Genomic DNA, 18,645 nt, shown 5'->3' with positions numbered 1-18,645 from the left:
CATCGGACGGTCTCGAATATGCCCGCAACTCACGAAGCGTTGTGATATGAGAGCCAGTGCGCACTCCGACGCGGTCTGAAGCGATGGAAGAAGAGATATTGGGAGCGGATCTCCCGCTTTCACCAAGTCGCCTGTTTGAGCGTCTGGCGCAGGTACCTCGATACACTTGGGACCAGTCTTGCATACCATTCCATTCGACATACGACCACTGGCATGTCTATGGTATATTACACAATTCGACCGAACTCGACACCCCTCAGACGATCGGTTCCTCTTCCGCTCTGTCCTCTGCCTTCGCCTCTGCCTCGAACCGAAGCTCCCCTCGACTTGGATCTCGTCCTCACTTTCGAACCCACTTGAGCAGTATAAGTGGTGCCTCGACCGACAGCGAGTTCTCTTCTTCTCGAGCCGACCCTGAGCAGGTATGGACGCCCGTCATTGCACGAATCAGCACCCATGTGGTCAGGTTAGAAAGAGAGTACAAATCCATCAAGTCAATAGCCAAGGACTGCGATCCCGCCCATGAGCACATCGTCCCACCTGTTGAGATGTTCAAATTACCTGGTACCTCTCAAGACCCATATCCAGTGCTTGTTTGTGTCTACGAATCACCTGGCCAAAACTACCTGCGAGATGTGCTTAACTTCGGTCCGGCATTTTATGGAATACAGGCTCGAAAACTGACCCCCGAGACACCAGGAGATCTGCTTCCATTGCAGTCATTCCTGGACTTTGCCATTGGTGCCTGCTCTTGCTTGGAGCTGCTTCACCATGGCGTCTCCCGGATACATGGTGAAATACGTCAAGACGCGTTTCACTGGAATAAAGAGTCGAACGTTGTCCGGTTGGCAAACATCGGGAATGGTCCACGCGCGTTTGAAAACTTGTTATCGAGCAATGGATGGGCCATGATGAGCAAAGAGAGGGGAGCAATCAACAAACTCGGCTACATTGCTCCTGAGCAAACGGGGCGAATGGCCTACGAACCCGATTCCCGGACCGATATCTACAGCCTAGGTGTGCTCTTTTGGAGTTTGCTTACAGGTCGGCCTGCGTTCAATGCCGACACGCCCATCGACATGATCCAGAATGTTCTTAGTCAGAGACTTGGTCAGATCTCCTCCTACCGCATAGATGTGCCAGACGCGATCATTCAGATCGTGTCTAGGATGACGCAGAAGCAGATGGATGAGCGATACAAGTCCATCAATGGGCTCAAGTATGATCTCACTGAGATTCAGAAATTGCTTGGGGAAGGGGACACTAGCAAGCTTTCCGTGTACAAAGTTGGTCAGCGTGATGTATCTTCCTTCTTCATTCTCCCTTCAAGGACAGTTGGCCATCGTGCGGAACACGAGCGCCTATCCAAACTCATTGAGCGGGTGCACAAACGACAGACGACTAGTGCTCGCAGAGCCACTCAGAACAACCTAGTTCGCAGTGCTACATCAACATCTTCTGTTTCGGAGAGTCGTGCTGATGGCCTAGACACCATTGAAGGAAGCGACACTTCCAGTTCCTACGGACTCAGAGAATCTAGAAGTAATTCTACTGCCGTTGGCGCAGAGACAAACAATGGCACGGGTCGACCTAATTTGTTTGTCGGAAGCCGGGGTGTGGCGGAACCACGGAATGCTTCATTCGATGGATCAGACAGAGACAGTCAATTCTCTGGCCCTCTCGCTAACTCCAATATGGACACCCTAGTCCCTATCGGCCGCATCAGCAGGCGCAATGGCTATAAGCCTAAGCGACGAAGCAAGACAGAAGTGGTGCTGCTGACTGGCACTCAAGGCTCCGGCAAGTCCACCATCCTCAGAAGCGTCCAGCCGAGTGCGAGGAAGTTCGGTTATTTCGCATCGTCGCGTTTTGACAAAGCTCGTCCTACACCTTTCGAGCCAATGCTCAAGGTTATGAGCAGCCTCTTCAAGCAGATCTTCTCCGAAAAAGATGTTTCTTCGAACTATCATGAACTCGTAAGATCACATGTGCGGCCCATATGGCATACTTTGCACATCATGCTTGATCTACCTGAGTCACTGATAGATTCTGCTTTGCCGTCAAAGAAGGTTATGCTGAGCAATGAAAGCTCGGTATTGAGGTCAGAGTTATCCAGCTTGGACTCGAGGTCTTTGTTCAACGGCGCCAACGGCACTCCGCGAGACGCTAACGACTTCCTTCGCGGACCAGCAAGCTCAAAATCAATCAGACTCATCAACACCTATCTGGATGTGTTGCGCCTACTGTCATCGAGCAAACTCATTTGCATGTGCTTGGATGACCTGCAAGCAGCGGACGAGGAATCAATTGATCTCATTGACAACATCGTTCGGGCTCGACTTCCTGTAATGCTGCTCCTGGCGAGTCGTGCTGATGTCAAGTGCGAATCTAGCACCCTGCAGGCAATACTCGACAATGAAAATATCACGAAAGTCGAGCTTGGTAATCTAAAAGAGAAGCACGTTTTCGAATACGTGGCAACGACCATGACCCGAGCGGTGGATGCTGTAGTGCCACTGGCTGCGGTCGTTTACGAAAAGTCTTCTGGCAATCCCTTCATGATGAAAGAGATTCTGCAGACTTTATATGAGCGGAACTGCTTGTGGTATGATTGGAGAACCTCTGGCTGGCAGTATGATCTCGACAAGATCTTCGATGAGTTGGCCTCCGAAAACCACCTTGGAACGGACTTCATCGCTAGGAAATTCCGCGACATGCCGCTTGCAGCTCAGTGCCTGCTGACGTGGGCTTCTATGATCGGGAACACCTTTTCCTTCTGTTTGGTACAAAAGCTGCTCAGCGGAGACTTTCTGCTTAATACGAAGGCTGCTATTACACGCCAGATGAACGAGGCTACTGATGTCACGTGTCGCAGCTGCTCGAAGTTCACGCCGGATGAGGTTCTGGATGGCTTGAATCTACTGCTGAATGGCGGTGTCATTATCAGTGGCGAGAACGACGATGAGTACTCCTTCGCTCATACGCGCTACCTCAGCGCCGCACAAGAAAACGCGGAAGCCACAGGCAAAGTTCAAGAAATGCATTTTGTCCTAGCGCAGGCCATGCTCTCTTATCTTTCTTCCTGTCGGTATAGTCTCTATCCACTTGCTCGACACATATGTCTGGCAGTCGATCTGGTCAAGGAACGGATTAGCCAAAGGGCTCGTCATCGAGATGTACTGTGGCGTGCAGCAGCGAAAGCGAGAGAGTCGGGGGCAAAGGCCACAGCGGCGTGGTATTACAGGACCTGCCTTGCTCTTTTGCACGACAACCCATGGGAGGCATCAACCGATAGCTTCTACGACGAAACTCTGCAAGTCTATATCAACCTGGCGGAACTGCTGTTTGAACATGACGAACTTGAAGAAGCAAAACAACTGTTGGATGAAACTTTCAAACATGCTCGCTGCTCTGCCGACAAGACTCGACCGTACCTCCTCCAAGTCAAGATTTTGAACAAGGAGCTACAAGATGAGCAAGCATTCACCGCTCTGCAAAAGTGCTTATCTGACCTCGGTCTAGAAATAGAAGACAAGACTTGGAACCAGCTCGACGCCGACTTCAAAAATTTGGAGATGAGGGTCCGTTCAATGGATCACAACGAGCTTGTGTCAAGGCCATTAAGCGAAGAAAGAAATCTTGTTGCGCTTGGCACAGTGTTGAGTGAAGCCTTGGCGACTGTGTACTGGTACAATGCAAAACAGTGGCTTTTCCTGGTCATAGCATTTGTCAATACCATACTGGACGGTGGCCAATTTATACAAGCAGGTTTGGGTTTCAACATGCTTGGGGCCGCTGCCATCGCCAGGTACAAAGACGTCGAACTCGGTCTCTTGTACGGCGATATTGCAAGTGGACTCTATGCGCGCTTCGAGGATTCCTTCACCCAAGGACGGGGCTGGACCTTATATGCAATGTTCATTGCACATGTACGCATCTCGATGCGCAACATGTTGCCAGTCCTCGAAAATGCTTTGGACTTCTCCCTGTCCTCAGGTGACCGCTCCGTAGCTCTCCTAAATCTTGCATGCATGGCTGCAGCACGGTTCTGGGCAGGTCAGGACGTTGCGGAGATAGAAGCGTTCTGCACCTACTCGCCGGAGGAGTTCGAGAGGTGGGAGTACGACCTCAGAGGAGGTACGGTTTTGATGGCCATCCGACAGCTCTGTCGTGCCTTGCAAGGCAAGACTGGCGTCCATCACGTTGACACATTGCTAGATGATGAATCGATCAAAGAAGAGCTTTGGTATTCTATGTGCAAGAAGAACAAGATGAACATGGTCCGAGCTGTTGATATGTGGAAAGCCTTGACAATTCCAGCATATTACGTGTTTGGCTATCACGAGAAAGTGATCGAAATAGGCCGGCATTTGGTGACCACCACACTCGACGACTTGTGGAGCTTTCGCGGAGTGGCTCAAGTGAGGTTCTATCTGGCCTTGTCCCTCCTCGCCATGGCCAAGGCAAAGCCTGAGACTGAACGACAGGTCATTATCGAAGAAGTTGTCTTATTGAAGCAGTCCCTCGAATGCTGGACGACTGTCAACGACGTGAACTACTTTGCATGGATCAAGATCATCGAGGCAGAGCTGGCAGACGTCAGTATAGGCTATAATAGAGTTATTGCGAAGATCGAAGAAGCCATCGATCACTGTCAAGTACATGGCTTCGCCTTTGAGGAAGCAATAGCTGTCGAGCTCGGGGCTGAGTTTCTGGTCGCTAGGGGCGCAAAGAGGCCAGCCAAGATCATGGTCCAAGAAGCAATTGCAGCGTGGAACAGGATCAATGCTGTGGCCAAAGGATCGCAGTTGGCTGCCAAGCACGAATGGCTGATCAAGACTGCTACGACGTCGCGCATGCAAGATGCGGTCACTCAGACAGATACCATGGCATCGCTTGTCGCTAACGACGACCAGGGCTTACACATGCAGCGTGAGTACACTAGCAAATGGGTAGAGCCCAAGAGCAGCTCGCCTACAACCAGAGACGCCATTCAGGATGTTCCAGGTCTTGGCCTCGATATTCTCGACCTTACATCCATTCTCGAATTCTCTAAAGTCATTAGTTCTGAGCTGCAGGTCAACAACCTGCTGGAGAAGATGACCGAAGTCATACTCGAGTCTGTTGGTGGGCAAGCGGAATTCTGTGCCATCGTTATCGACTCAGAGGAGCATGGATGGGCTGTAGCAGCCAGTGGAGATCATGAACAAGGCGTGAAGACATACCCCGATGGAATACCGTTCTCCGAGGTTGACGATGTTGCCGCCCAGCAAATCACGCATTACATCCTTCGTACGAAAGAGACAGTATTCGTTCACAATGTCCTGGAGGATGAACGATTTGGGAATGTCTCCGAAGCGTATCTCAAGCGCAATCCGAATGGCCGATCGATCATCTGCCTACCGATTGTGCAGTCTGATCATCTTATGGGCGTGATACACCTCGAAGGCCGGCCGAACGCTTTCACACAGCGCAATATGGTGGTCCTTACTCTGCTAACAAACCAGGTAGCCATATCCCTCGGGAACGCCTTGCTTTATCGAAAGGTCAGGAAAGTCAGTGCTGCCAATGCTGCGATGGTCGAATCTCAGAAGCGAGCACTGGCCGCCGCCCGAGAAGCGGAGGCCAAAGCAAAGGAAGCTGAAGCCGAAGCTATGCGCAACGTCAAGCTGCAGCAAGAAGCACAAAGAGCCAAGTCCATTTTCCTTGCAAATGTTAGCCATGAGCTTCGCACTCCTCTCAATGGTGTGATTGGCATGTCGGAGTTGCTCAAAGGCACGGATCTCACAGCAGATCAAGAGGGCTATGCGGACAGCATCCGTGTCTGTGCTGACACACTGCTCACTGTCATCAATGATATTTTGGACTTCTCGAAACTGGAAGCTGGAAAGATGCTGATGCACACAGTGCCATTGAATCTTAAGGAGACAATCAAGGAAGTTGTTCGAGCTCTGGCGTACACCAACAAGGAACACGGCTTACAAACCATCGAAGATTTCGAGCTTGATGATACACTGGTGCTCGGGGATCCCGTCCGGCTGCACCAGATATTCATGAACCTGATGAGCAATGCTTATAAGTTTACACCCAAGGGGTCCATCACAGTCAAAGCAAGAAAGACAGCAGAAACACGCGAAAAGGTCAAGTTCCAGTGTTCTGTTGCAGATACTGGCATTGGTATTACCAAGGAACAGCTGAGCCGACTGTTTCAACCCTTCTCGCAAGCAGATTCATCCACGGCAAGATCGTATGGAGGCAGCGGGTTAGGCTTAAGTATCTGCAAAGCTATGATCGAAAATGTCCTTGGGGGCAAGATATGGATAGAATCCCAGCCCGCAGTCGGTACAACTGTGTATTTCCAACTGACATTCCAAAAAGCGCCGAAGGGCACCAGCGTACCTTCCCAGATGCGCGTTTCGACGAAAGACCCTGACCCGATGGCGAACTGGTCGCGCGCCGACATGCCGGATCGAGAGCGTACAGCGAGCTTCTGCGACCTCAGCAAGATACCTCGTGATCAGATCAGGGTGTGTATTGCAGAAGACAACCATATCAATCGGAAAATCGCTAGCTCTTTTGTGCAGAAACTTGGATTGAAATGTGATGCTTACGAGGATGGCAAACTCGCCTATGAAGCGTTACAGAGAGCCAGCAAGGAGGGCAAACCATACCATCTGGTTCTCATGGATGTGCAGATGCCAGTGCTTGATGGCTACAACGCCACTAAGGCCATCCGCAAGGACGAGGATTCGAACGTCAGAGAAGTTCTAGTAATTGCTTTGACAGCATCAGCAATTCGCGGTGACCGAGAGAAGTGCCTCGAAGCTGGTATGAATGATTACCTCGCCAAGCCTGTCCGACAAACAGCATTGAAGGCGATGCTTGATGAATATCTGAACAACAGCAGGTCTGCGCAGCATGTGACTAGCGTGTCATCGAGTGCAGCTGTGCCTACTCCGGGTGATAAGGCCAACAAGGAGAATGAGAAGGTACCGGACAAAAGCACCACGCCTGTCAACGGCCCAAAAGCAACGGATGTGTCAATCCCAAGATCTGAATCACCGGAGGAGATAACTCCAAAGCAGACAAAACCCACTGATAGCCAGACAGAATCTCCAGATGAACCACCAACTCCAAAGCCAAAAAAGAAGAGAATCCCTCTCAAGGGCAGTTCGCGCAACAAACCGTCTTCCGATGAACAAAATACTCCAACCACAGGCACAACTACAGCAAATGGCGCTCTCAAATCTTTGATGCCGCCAACCCTTGATGGTCCGAAATCCACACCTAGCCCGCCAAGTGGGATCAAGGAAACGGACTTACTCGGCAAAGTGAGCAATGAGATCCTCTCGCCGCCTGCTGGAGGTCCAACTAAGGAGGAGATGGAGGCTGAGCTGGCGAAAACTGCGTCTGAACAGAGACGGAATGACTCGATGAGTTCGGCGATGAAGGATGGGGAGGGGAAGAGTAAGATTGATGAGCAGAAGAAGGGGGGTGAGAGGGCTGTGGGACGGGCTTAAGGTTGGGCCTTCTAGGCTTGATGTGATTGTATGGCGCGCTCAGCAGCGTACAGTATCCTTGGGATTTCGTATTGATTTGGTGTATTTCTTGCTTGGCGTGAAAGCGAGGCGTTGGGCGCGATAAAAGTGAGTATGGATTTTGAGAGGGAATTGTATTATGAATTGAGTACAGTACAGCAGTCTGAGCAGATCAAGGAGTGTGTATATGGCTAGCTACGTCGTATGAGAATATTGGGACGATATTGAAGAGTAGGACTGATGGCATTTGACGATACCCTTCTTGTAGGATTTTGGTTGAATATAGGTATTCAGGTATGTAGCGTTTGTTCTGTGGACATACTCAACAGTATTTCTCTGTGCTTGTGTGAGCTTTTCTGGTGGGTTGTGATATGCTTTGGTGTCAATTCTCTCCGGGTCGTTGAGTGAGATTTGCAGACCAACATACTCTCCTGCGTCACAGCTTTACCTTGGTCTCTAATGCAGCTAGCTATACCGAGGCACGTGTGGGAAGTCAAAATTGTATCGTAGATAAGGACAGGATGAATCAAAGAGAGCAATGCAGTTGCGTCCAGGTTGAAGTGTAAGTGCAGTACTTGTGTACAGCGAATGTTTCATTCAGGTAAGTTATCAAAAGAGCTGGGTATCTCAAAACAAATGCTCAGCGGGCATCACGTGCCTCGCTGTTCGCTCACATGAGCTATGCCCCGTCTAGACCTTCAAGTTGTATTCCAGCCAGGTTCCTCTATTACCTGTCAATCCTGCGGTGCTGTCCGTTCTAGACCACCCGGGCCCAGTAGGAATGGAAGTAACCATCGAGATTGTCAGGCTCTGTGCTTGGATTGGCCAATGCAACCCCGCCTACACAAGCACATACAAGCTAGCAATGGCACTCAGTCCCAAAATCATACTCCCCCAGAAACACGCATTGTTCAAAACCCATCTACCCCTCACAAACCTGCTCCGCTGGATCGCAACAATAGGCAACTGAAGCAACATAGCGAACATCCCATACCCGCGCAACTTCTTACTGATACACCCCATGATCAACTCGTGACCCAAACTAGAGATGAAGAACGTCATAACCATCGCGATCTGCGTCCCCGCAAAACTCCGCGTCGCGAAGAAAACATGTCGCTTGAGGAAGTTGTACACGGGGATATTCCACGTCCGGCTGAACTCAAGCCAGTCCTCGCAGTTCCACCAGTCAGAATAGAAGTGGCGGTCGGCGAAACAGGAGAGTTCCGCGAAGGCGCCGAGGGCGTACTCCCAGATGACGAGGAATGTGAGGAGGAACTCGATCATGAAGGGGAAGAGCATGAGGGAGATGCTCTCTGCGAGGATGAGGGCTTTGTCGGAGATGAGGGAGGTTTGTTTTAGGCGGATTGTGGCGTCGGCGAGGATGGGGGTGATGAATTCTTCGGAGACGACGGTCATGAGGAAGATGCAGCCGAAGACGGCGAGGGTTTTCCAGAGGACTTCTGGCCAGCGGATGCGTGGGGTGCGTGGGTATTCGAGTTCGTAGCAGAGGGTGGGGCAGAGGATGTAATCTGCGAAGTTGTATAGGGTGAGGTTTTGGGGAAAGGTGACGTTGCCCATTGGGGAGGTGAGTTCTGTGGCGAGGTCGATGCGGAGTTCTTGGAGGGCTTCGCGCTTCTTTTTGGCTTCTGCTTCTTGGTCTTCTTCTGAGGACTCGTCGGAGCTGAGTTCGCGGAGGCGGGAGGGGGAGCGCGGGTAGATGACTGCTTTGTCCATTGAGGCGCCTTTTTCTGGAGTGTCAAGTTCGTGGAGGCGACGTTCGGTCTCGGAGAGGTGGCCATTGTAGAAGGCATAGCTGTGCATTTTCATGAGGAAGGTGAGGGTGTGGAGGGCGAAGAAGACTTGGGCTGTCCAGGTCCATTCGAGGTAGAAGGGCCATTCGACCCAGATGACTAGCCAGATCAGCTGGTAGAGACTTTGGATCCATACGCCTGCTCTGCGCCATTGTAGGATGCCCGTGCTGCGTCTGAATAGCTGTTGGAAGGGTAGACTTGCGGTTATGCTGGCGACCATTAGGCCGTCGGCAATGGCCAGAGATACCACGTTCCTTGACAGCAGTTCGTAGACCTGTACGCGCAGGGGGTATCCTGTCTCTTTAATGTTCTTCAGGGCTGTTGTAACGACCATAATTCCCAAACTCATCCAGAAGAGTACGAAGAAGCCTCTGAAGTCCCGATACTCGCTCCTCGGGTCGAAGTGGGAGGTTCGGGGCTCATATTTGATTGTATGAAACAGTCTCTTCTTCGCCGTGGCTCTAGCAGCTTTCCTTGCGGATGAGATAGAGTATAGTGAGGGCGGGGCATCTTCAGGTAGAGGCGTGCCTGACCTGCTGCCACTTGTTTCGAGGGTAGTGAAGCTGCCCGTCGCATGCCCGTTTACATGGCCGTTAGTGCCAGGTAGCAACAAATCTGATGTCCTCGCTCTTGTTGGCCGCGGCCGAAGTATACGATCCGTGTCGGGATCTGTCTGTCGAGCCATGGCGGGAGGGCCTATCGATGAGGCTGTAAAAGAGCGGTAGGAAGGATAAGTGGCATATGCTATGAGTGAGGAATACTATACATATCTGGTCACTTCATGTCAGGGATGTAACTCGGTTCCTAACGGCACCGAAGACGAAACTTGATACGGAGTACGACAACCGTGTTGACGATCTGGTCAAAGTTGAAGTCACGCTGCCAGTGCCGCGATCATGTCTGATCTCAGATCAGCTTATTTTCTGGCGGCGCGATTTTGATGACGCCTGTTTCGTCCAAATGTCCCTGGCGGCCGAGGATTTACGTCAGCCTAGAATTAGGCTTGGTTGGCATCTCCGGGTGGCTTCTTAGGGCGAAAGCGTATTTCAGGGGCGGGACAAGGCTTTGCAGATCCCCGACCGTGACTCGGAGCAGACAAGGCCAGCGGTGCTTGTTTGGTTGGTGCGGTCAGCCATAGCACGCCCGGTATGTGCGATTCTTAGGCAACAAACAATTTGAAGCCTACGGAAGCCGCAGAATCATCGAAGATAGAGGAAAGAAGTGTACGGTGCGACCCCTCGACTACATATTTCCTACCCATCGAAACAAAGCCACCAACCAGCGGATGACCAAATAACCGTCTTTTGAGGGTGACCTCCTCCCCCTCCTACTCCGAGTCCTCTACCACGAACCATGGCTTCTCTTAAGCAGTTTATTCGCAATGTGCGAGCCTCCAAGACCATCGCAGACGAGCGGGCTGTTGTGCAGAAGGAAAGTGCAGCTATCCGAGCCAGTTTCCGAGAAGAGACTCATGACCACAACATCCGGCGCAACAATGTTGCAAAGCTGCTGTATCTCTTCACTCTGGGCGAGAGGACTCACTTCGGTCAGATAGAATGTCTGAAGTTGCTGGCTTCTCCTCGCTTTGCCGATAAGAGGCTGGGTTATCTGGGGACTATGTTGCTGCTGGACGAGAATCAAGAAGTGCTTACCCTCGTCACCAACTCCCTCAAGAACGATCTCAACCACTCCAACCAATATGTCGTAGGTCTGGCGCTTTGCACATTGGGTAACATTGCCTCAGTTGAGATGTCGAGGGACCTGTTCCCGGAGATTGAAAACCTGATCCAGACCTCGAACCCATACATACGGAAGAAGGCTGCTCTATGCGCCATGAGAATATGTCGAAAGGTGCCAGATCTACAGGAACATTTCCTCGAGAAAGCAAAGCTCATTCTATCTGACCGCAACCACGGTGTCCTACTGTCCGGTCTCACTCTGGCTGTGAACATGTGTGAGGCAGAAGAGCAAGAAGAGGTGGAAGAAGGAGTCATTGATATGTTCAAAACTCTTGTTCCCCAACTTGTCCATACCCTGAAGAGCCTGCAAAGCTCCGGCTACACTCCAGAACACGATGTTAGCGGCATCACAGATCCCTTCCTGCAAGTCAAGATACTACATCTGTTCAGGATACTCGGTAGAGGTGATGCTACCGTTAGCGAACAGATCAACGATATCCTAGCTCAGGTCGCTACCAATACCGAGTCCTCCAAGAACGTCGGCAATTCTATCCTCTACGAAGCTGTTCTTACCATCCTCGATATCGAAGCCGACTCCGGCCTAAGAGTACTTGGTGTAAACATCCTTGGAAAGTTCTTGACCAACAAAGACAACAACATCCGTTACGTCGCCCTGAATACACTAATCAAGGTCGTTGCGATCGAGCCGAACGCTGTGCAAAGACATAGAAACACCATCCTGGAATGTCTCAGGGACCCCGATATCTCAATCCGCCGGAGAGCCTTAGATCTCAGCTTTACCTTGATCCGAGAAGACAACGTCAGAGTCTTGATAAGAGAGCTGTTGGCGTTTTTGGAGGTGGCAGACACTGAGTTCAAGCCTGTCATGACAACACAGATCGGAGTTGCTGCAGATAGATATGCTCCAAGCAAAAGGTGGCACATTGATACGATGCTGAGGGTTGTCAAACTGGCCGGAAACCACGTTAAAGAGCAAATATTGTCATCTTTCGTGCGTCTGATCGCAACCACTCCTGATCTACAGACCTATTCTGTGCAGAAACTCTACGCTGCATTGAAATCCGACATCACACAAGAAGCATTGACCTTAGCTGCTACATGGTCGATAGGAGAGTTTGGAGAAGCTTTACTGAGGGGTGGCTCGTACGAAGAGGAGGAACTGGTCAAAGAAGTTCGAGAGACTGACATCGTAGACCTCTACGAGACTATCCTAAATTCGACCTACGCAAATCAGATAGTTACGGAATTCATCGTGACCTCAGCAATGAAGCTGACAACCAGAATGACCGATGCCTCGCAGGTCGAGCGGATACGGAGGTTGATAATGTCACGGCAGTCTGACCTCAACGTCGAGATCCAGCAGAGAGCCGTTGAGTATGGCAATATGTTTGGATACGACTCTATCAGAAGGGGCGTGCTTGAGAAAATGCCGCCCCCAGAAATCAAGGAAGAGCACAGAGTGCTTGGAGAAGCCACGCACAAGAAGAAGGACAACAGGAAGAGTGTGCTGAAGAGCAAGACAAACAAGCCACTGCCGAAACAGAGCGAAGCAGACTTGCTTGGTGATTTACTTGGTGGTACAGAGGCGCCTTCCGTCGACACGAGCGCCACCATAAATGGTCAGCAGAATACAGCAGATCTGCTTGCAGATATCCTAGGCGGTGGTACATCTGTCCAAAGTCCGCCACCGCAAGTCAGCAGCCCAGCCCCATCATCGGCGTCGAACATGGATTCGATGATGGATCTGATGGGCAACGGCACGGCCACTGCTCCCAAGCCTGCAGCATCACCTGCACCTTCTGCACCTGCTGGTCAACCTGTATACAACAAGAACGGTTTGAATGTTACAATCCAGATATCAAGAAGTGCGGCTGGCGCACAAGCACAAGCAAGGTTCAGAAACACTAGCAATTTCGACACGCTCACTGGCGTTGGCTTGCAGGCTGCGGTACCCAAAAGTCAAAAGTTGACGTTACAAGCGATAAATAAGAGTACTCTGGAAGGCGGCGAAGAAGCAACACAGGCCATGAGGATAGTGCCTGCTGGTGGGGTAAGTGCGGTAGCCTCTTTTCCACAGGATCATCTTGCTAACAAGTCTTTAGTCACTGCCGCCTAAGCTTCGACTACGGCTGCGAATTAGTTACCAAAAGGACGACGGCAGCCCGGCGCTCACTGAACAAGTCGACTGGAGCGAAGCTTGATCGACTCACCTTCTGTTCGAACTCTCGTAGCAATTGAGCGACTTTCATGAAGACAATGTCAAGTCCAAGCATTTCTTTCATTTGCTCGCTGCATCTTTTCTTCGATGCTGAATCAAAAGCACTATGCTGTACAAGCCATCGCTGACACTTGCAGGTCTTGCTATGCTAACACAAATTTACTTTCTTCTCTCCTTCTGAAGCTTCCTTGCCTTCCTAGCACCTCCATCAGGAACGCAAAACACCCGCCGAACCCATATCTTCAGGCAAGCCTTCCAGCTCTGCTTTGGCTCCGGCCCTACCATGACTGCAACCTCCGACCTCGCAGTATTCGAGTTCAGCCTGTACAAGGATGTACCACTGCTCACATCGGCCAGGAGTACCTCTCCCACTATCGAAGGTGGATTCTCATCATCCGAAGACTCATCATCCACTGACTCCGAGCTCTCACCTGACTCCAGCTCCTCAAGACGACCAATCGCCAGCTGTGCATTTTCCCTGGCTATAAGCCGTTCCGTCGCTAGCCTCACCTCCACCTGTCCCCTCGCCTTCTCCGCTTCCCTCTCGCGTCTGTCAGTCGGAAGACGCCCTTTTAAACCTGGTGTTCGATGAGCGCGCTCTTTGCCTTTGTCTTTGTCGTTGCCTTTGCATCCATTGGCGCTTGCTTCACTGCCACTTGAGTCATATCTCATCTCCACAGGCGGAACCGACTCATAACTATCCAGCAATAGACTTGATGGTCCCTCAGTTGTGTCTGAATTTGAGCTCGACGCCACCACACGAGTCCGACACCTCTTCCCACCCACCCTCCCAACCCAGCGTTGCGGTACAGCTGACCTGCTCGACTCCCCCTGTTCTCGTCCACTCCTCGCCGACGCCCTCCGCACAACCGTCCCATCAATTCTGCGCCTCGGTCTGGCCTCAGCAGCAGCAGCAGCCCAAATATCCCTCTCGTTCTTCCATGCGCGTAGATCGGGTGCTGACCTGGAGGAGGGGAGGGAGGTCGTGGTCTTCCAGGCTGTTAGGGAGCCGGGGGTGCGAGGGGAGGTGATGACGCAGTGGGAGGTGGACATGGCGGGAAAGTGGTATTAGGGGGTGGTAGGGGTGTGAGGTAATGGGTGTTAGGGTGGTTTGGGGTGGTGGGGGAAGTGAGAGTTAAGTTAGGGCTGAGTGAGGGTTGAGTGAGGTATATCTTAGTCCTGACTGAATTGGGTGAAGTGAACTGGCTTGAGGAATCCAGGAAAGACACAAACATGAGCAGAGATTCCGGGGATTATTTATATGCTGAGTATTCAGATTCAGATTTTGGTTCAGAGCTCTGCCTGGTACCATTGTATCTATCGTGCGTGGTTTTGCTCTAACCTGAGGACCTGGAGGCTGGACGTGCGATGGGTTGGTACACTACCCGTACCAGACCTCATAAACATGCGCATTGCGCTTTGAATGTGCTCAGCGTCCTTAGGCGACGCTTGAACAAGATAGTACGTCTAGGTACGAAGATCGATGTTTGGTCGGACATTAGCAGAGCTAATATTCGAGGACAAATTTGGTGGTGAAATCTCATCGCGTTTTGCTGGTTGGAGTACCACCGTTATGATATGCTCTTGATACATTTATCTAGTATACATTGACCTGGTAGTCGCGATATCCTTCCATGTCATATCTCAGTCATGCTACTTGGCATCCTGTTCATGAGTTCGGTAGCTCAGTCACTATCTAGCATAGATCAATATCTCGCCATCAACCAAGTTCTGCGTTTCTGCTCATCCATCTCATTCAGCATTTCCATTTCTGCCTTTTTCACCGCCAGGTAGTCGTCAACCAGATTTTGACCAAGTAGATTTACCAGGGCCCCATCCTCCCTCAAAGAGTCCAAACTCTTCTGTAACGTGTTCGGAAGCCTCTCAGTAATGCCAAGACCTTCTCTTTCCTCCTGGTCGAGCGTACTCACGTCGACCAAAGTGTCTTGCTGGACCAAGGAAATTTCATCACGCAACCCGAGAAGACCGGCAGCAATAAGTGCGGCCATACTCAGGTATGTATTACCCATTCCGTCGATAGGTTTGAACTCCCAATGACCAGGGCCACATTTGCGGAGCGGCACTTCCCGATTTTGGGTTCCCCATGTTATCCACTCTCCACCAGCCCAGACTCCCGATGCCACGCGAGCATAACTTTCTTCTACAGGCAAGCTGAAAGCGAGAATGGACGGCAGATGTTGCAGAACGCCAGCTAGGAAAGAATCAGCATGTTTACCCACGGTCTCTGAATCTCCATTGATGCTGAAATGAGCATGTTGCGCGCTACCAGGTGCCATGGCGTACGGTCGAGGGTAAAAGGTCGCTTTCAAGCCATGTTTCTTCGTTATGTTCCCAATCGTCTCCTTGGCCTTATAGAGTTGGTCCACGGCTTTGAGTGGCGAAGATGGGGGAAGTGAGAACTCCCATTGAGTTGGGGCGGATTCCGCATGGAATTGACAGACGTCTATTCCAATTTCTGCTAGGATGTCCACGATTTCTTCGATTATGGGAAGCATATCAAGCTGCTGGTAGGTCATGTTCGACCACGAATGCAATTCATGCACCACATCGAAACCAGTAAAGTCTGTCCCATTGTCATTCTTCATGGGCCTGACGAAGATGACTTCAATCTCGAATCCCATCAACACGAAGAGCTCAAATTCATCGGACAAAGCCTGCATCTGCTTTTGAAGTGCATACCTCGGACATCTATCCCAGCACACTTTCTGGTCATTATCGTCCGAGTCGACCATCCACCATGTTTGGACAGTGGCAGAAGGCGAGTCTATGCCTCTATTCAGGCACAATGACCTGAAATCGGGCACGAGTTGAAACTCTCCTGTCGCGATACATCCATCCGCCGGCCTTTCATTCTGCAACTGTCGTGTTAGGGCTCGGCTGATACCTGGATAGCTCGACCTCGCGATGTGCTTTTGGAACTGCTTGACTGGGATCATTCTAGCTCTCATAGTAGCAGTATGGGAGATAAACTGCAACCAAATGTACTTGACCTCTGGATGTTGGCGCATAAACGCTTCGAATTCAGTCGCATCTTGACTCAACTGTGGCGCCCTGTGCAGTGAAAGCGCCCGGTGGCTTCTAGGCGACATCGTGGTAGAATCTCCGGTATCAGTAAATGGATCGGAAGCTGGTCGTGTAGCATCTGAGCGTGGGGCGGACCGTACAGGTGTACCTCTGGTCCGTGTAGGCGAATGTACTGCGGTCGATGCACTGGAGTACAGCCCCGCATCGCTAATCGAGACATGTGAAATGCTGGCACAGTCCCTCGTGGCTGAGCCGTTTTCGCGAGAGTTGACCAACGTTGATCTTCGACTTGCACTATCAGCTCTCCCGCAAGCTCGGAGTAGCTGTGGAAATCTCCGTTCTTCATCTAATTTGTACAAGGCGTTTGAGTTCCAGAAGAGAATGTCTACGGCGATGTTGATCGCTTGCATGAGCGTGAGGTCCTCGGAAGCCACCAACTCACCGAGAACAGATTCTAGGGCGTCTCGAAACTGGCGGTTTGCGAGATAGAAGGTCTCTGGATAGAAATGGCCATCAGTGCTCCAGAGAATTTTGGATGCAGGTGTAAGCTCCAAGGCTTGCCTCAAGACACTCTCTTGGCCCTGCCTGGATATCATGGGGAATATTTCGCCGATGTCAAGCCATGCGTTTGCATAATTGGCAGCAAGATAGCCTGCTTCTCTCGTATATGGATAAGAAGAATGTAAGATGACGAAGTCGACGTTCGGGAATGCTTCGATCAATGGTTGCATGTACGCCGGGTTTGATTTGATCAAGTCAATGTCGACGTCCCCAAGACCTGTATGGAACTGGATGGGAAGTGTCTCTCCTTCGGTTTCAACCAGTTTGTGAAGAACATCACACGCAGCCACGACCAGAAAGTCGTTGACGGCCTTCTCGGCTACACGATAGTCATGTTTCCGCACTGCATCCTGCAGGAAGCTGTGGAAGGCTGACAGCAACGCGGAATCTGCAAGTGACTGATGAGGCCTGAAGGTATGGCGCGACGACAAGCTCACATCCAGACCTGATCTGTAGCACACGACAGACTTGAAGCCGCAGACGCCAGGGTCCGCAGCAAGGGTCTTGATCTGGTTGCGGAACATTGTATTGAAGCGGAGCAGGAAGGCTTCGCTCTTTTCAATGGCCCAATCCGAGTCGACACCGGGTGCTAGAAAGCCGGCAGCATGAGCTAGCTGCTCAAGCAATTCGGCGGCCACGGCTTCGATACGGGCAATCCTCCTAACAGTCGGTGCATGTCGGTCGTGCCACCTCACAGGATACACGCTATCTTGAGGCAAGCCATCGTCCAATAGCAGGGCATGGGTGCCAGCGAAACAAGTCCTGATGAAGCTATCGTAGTCGCGCACAACCCATTCATATCTGGCTGCCTTCACGTCTTCCAGAGAGGCAGGGCATTTTAGCAACTCAGCCAGCTGCTTAACGGCACGGACATGAGCCAAGGTAGATTGTACATGCTCTTGCAAGGCGTGACCCTGTGCCTCTGATGTTATTGATTCGAACGGGTAGTGTTCGTTACCATGTGCCTCCTCTTCTCGCAGCAGATTGTGTGCATGGTTGTCGATTAGTGGATAGGACCGTATGATAGCTTTGAGGTCATGTTCGTTAGGTTCGCTCGAACTCGAAAGATAGTGGATGTTTGCATATGGCTGATCGCCGAGTCCGAACGGCATCGTGATGAAGTATCCGTTCCTTTAAGCTGGAGATGTGTGATACTCCTAGGATGAGATCGAGCAAGATCTCTAGGCGAGAGCTGTGTTGAACACGAGAGAATGTCGAGCAAAGTGTTCTGCCACAATTAAGGTACTCTAGAATGACAAGCCAGCAGATATCACCAGATGGAAAGAACGCTGAAGGTCAATGAGGTTTTGCTGCTTTCACGAGATGGCGGTAAGGCTAGCAGTATAGCAAGGAGCCAGCGTGCACGACCTACCGTCTTAGCAAAACTTGAACATCACAAGAGCTGCTGTTTGACTGTGAGGATGTTGACAGCTAGGGAGGTTGCAGTCTTCCGCTGTCCTGGGTGCGACTCGATCACCATAAGCTACACCAGAATTCCACGCGACAACCACGCTTTGTGTCCTGCTAAGCAAGGTTACATACCCCAGAACCCTGGCAGTCGAGGCCTGTGAACCCTGTACGTCACGCTTAAATAGGTGGATCTTTCTCGTGGCAGCAGGCATCGTGGCGAATTGCACGAACATGTTGCCGCCACTGCTCTGTACGACTATGCTAGCTTTTGCTTCGTATGCTGTTCCATTTTCACTGTCGTATTGATTCAGCAACGATTATTTGCTTCTGACACTGCCCTTGAGAAACACAGAAGACACAGT

General features: G+C 51.1%; 5 protein-coding genes across 5 annotated transcripts; 2 read left to right on the top strand and 3 right to left on the bottom strand.

Annotated features, from left to right (window-relative positions):
• Positions 1 to 83: 83 nt before the first annotated feature.
• On the top strand, positions 84 to 7,520 carry CHK1 (Chk1 protein kinase; the record flags this gene model as incomplete). The annotated part of the gene is made up of 1 exon (XM_064877225.1): positions 84 to 7,520. One exon carries the CDS (start codon positions 84 to 86, stop codon positions 7,518 to 7,520), a length of 7,437 nt encoding a protein of 2,478 aa, XP_064726727.1.
• Positions 7,521 to 8,378: 858 nt separating this feature from the next.
• On the bottom strand, positions 8,379 to 10,034 carry ARE2 (Sterol O-acyltransferase 2 (Sterol-ester synthase 2); the record flags this gene model as incomplete). The annotated part of the gene is made up of 1 exon (XM_064877224.1): positions 8,379 to 10,034. The coding sequence occupies one exon, from the start codon at positions 10,032 to 10,034 to the stop codon at positions 8,379 to 8,381; it is 1,656 nt and encodes a 551-aa protein (XP_064726726.1).
• A 668-nt stretch (positions 10,035 to 10,702) lies between these two features.
• APL4 (clathrin associated protein complex large subunit) lies at positions 10,703 to 13,250 on the top strand (the record flags this gene model as incomplete). Its single annotated transcript, XM_064877223.1, has 2 exons — positions 10,703 to 13,099; positions 13,152 to 13,250. The coding sequence occupies 2 exons, from the start codon at positions 10,703 to 10,705 to the stop codon at positions 13,248 to 13,250; spliced, it is 2,496 nt and encodes an 831-aa protein (XP_064726725.1).
• Positions 13,251 to 13,426: 176 nt separating this feature from the next.
• PMZ80_008825 (uncharacterized protein) lies at positions 13,427 to 14,320 on the bottom strand (the record flags this gene model as incomplete). Its single annotated transcript, XM_064877222.1, has 1 exon — positions 13,427 to 14,320. One exon carries the CDS (start codon positions 14,318 to 14,320, stop codon positions 13,427 to 13,429), a length of 894 nt encoding a protein of 297 aa, XP_064726724.1.
• Positions 14,321 to 14,973: 653 nt separating this feature from the next.
• On the bottom strand, positions 14,974 to 17,985 carry PMZ80_008824 (uncharacterized protein; the record flags this gene model as incomplete). The annotated part of the gene is made up of 1 exon (XM_064877221.1): positions 14,974 to 17,985. One exon carries the CDS (start codon positions 17,983 to 17,985, stop codon positions 14,974 to 14,976), a length of 3,012 nt encoding a protein of 1,003 aa, XP_064726723.1.
• Positions 17,986 to 18,645: the final 660 nt, after the last annotated feature.

Source organism: Knufia obscura, assembly GCF_036327395.1.
Source record: "Knufia obscura strain CCFEE 5817 isolate CBS 148926 chromosome Unknown scaffold_12, whole genome shotgun sequence".
Classification (NCBI taxonomy): domain Eukaryota; kingdom Fungi; phylum Ascomycota; class Eurotiomycetes; order Chaetothyriales; family Trichomeriaceae; genus Knufia; species Knufia obscura.
The sequence above is the reverse complement of the archived record's forward strand: the minus strand, read 5'-3'. Positions and strand labels throughout refer to the sequence as shown.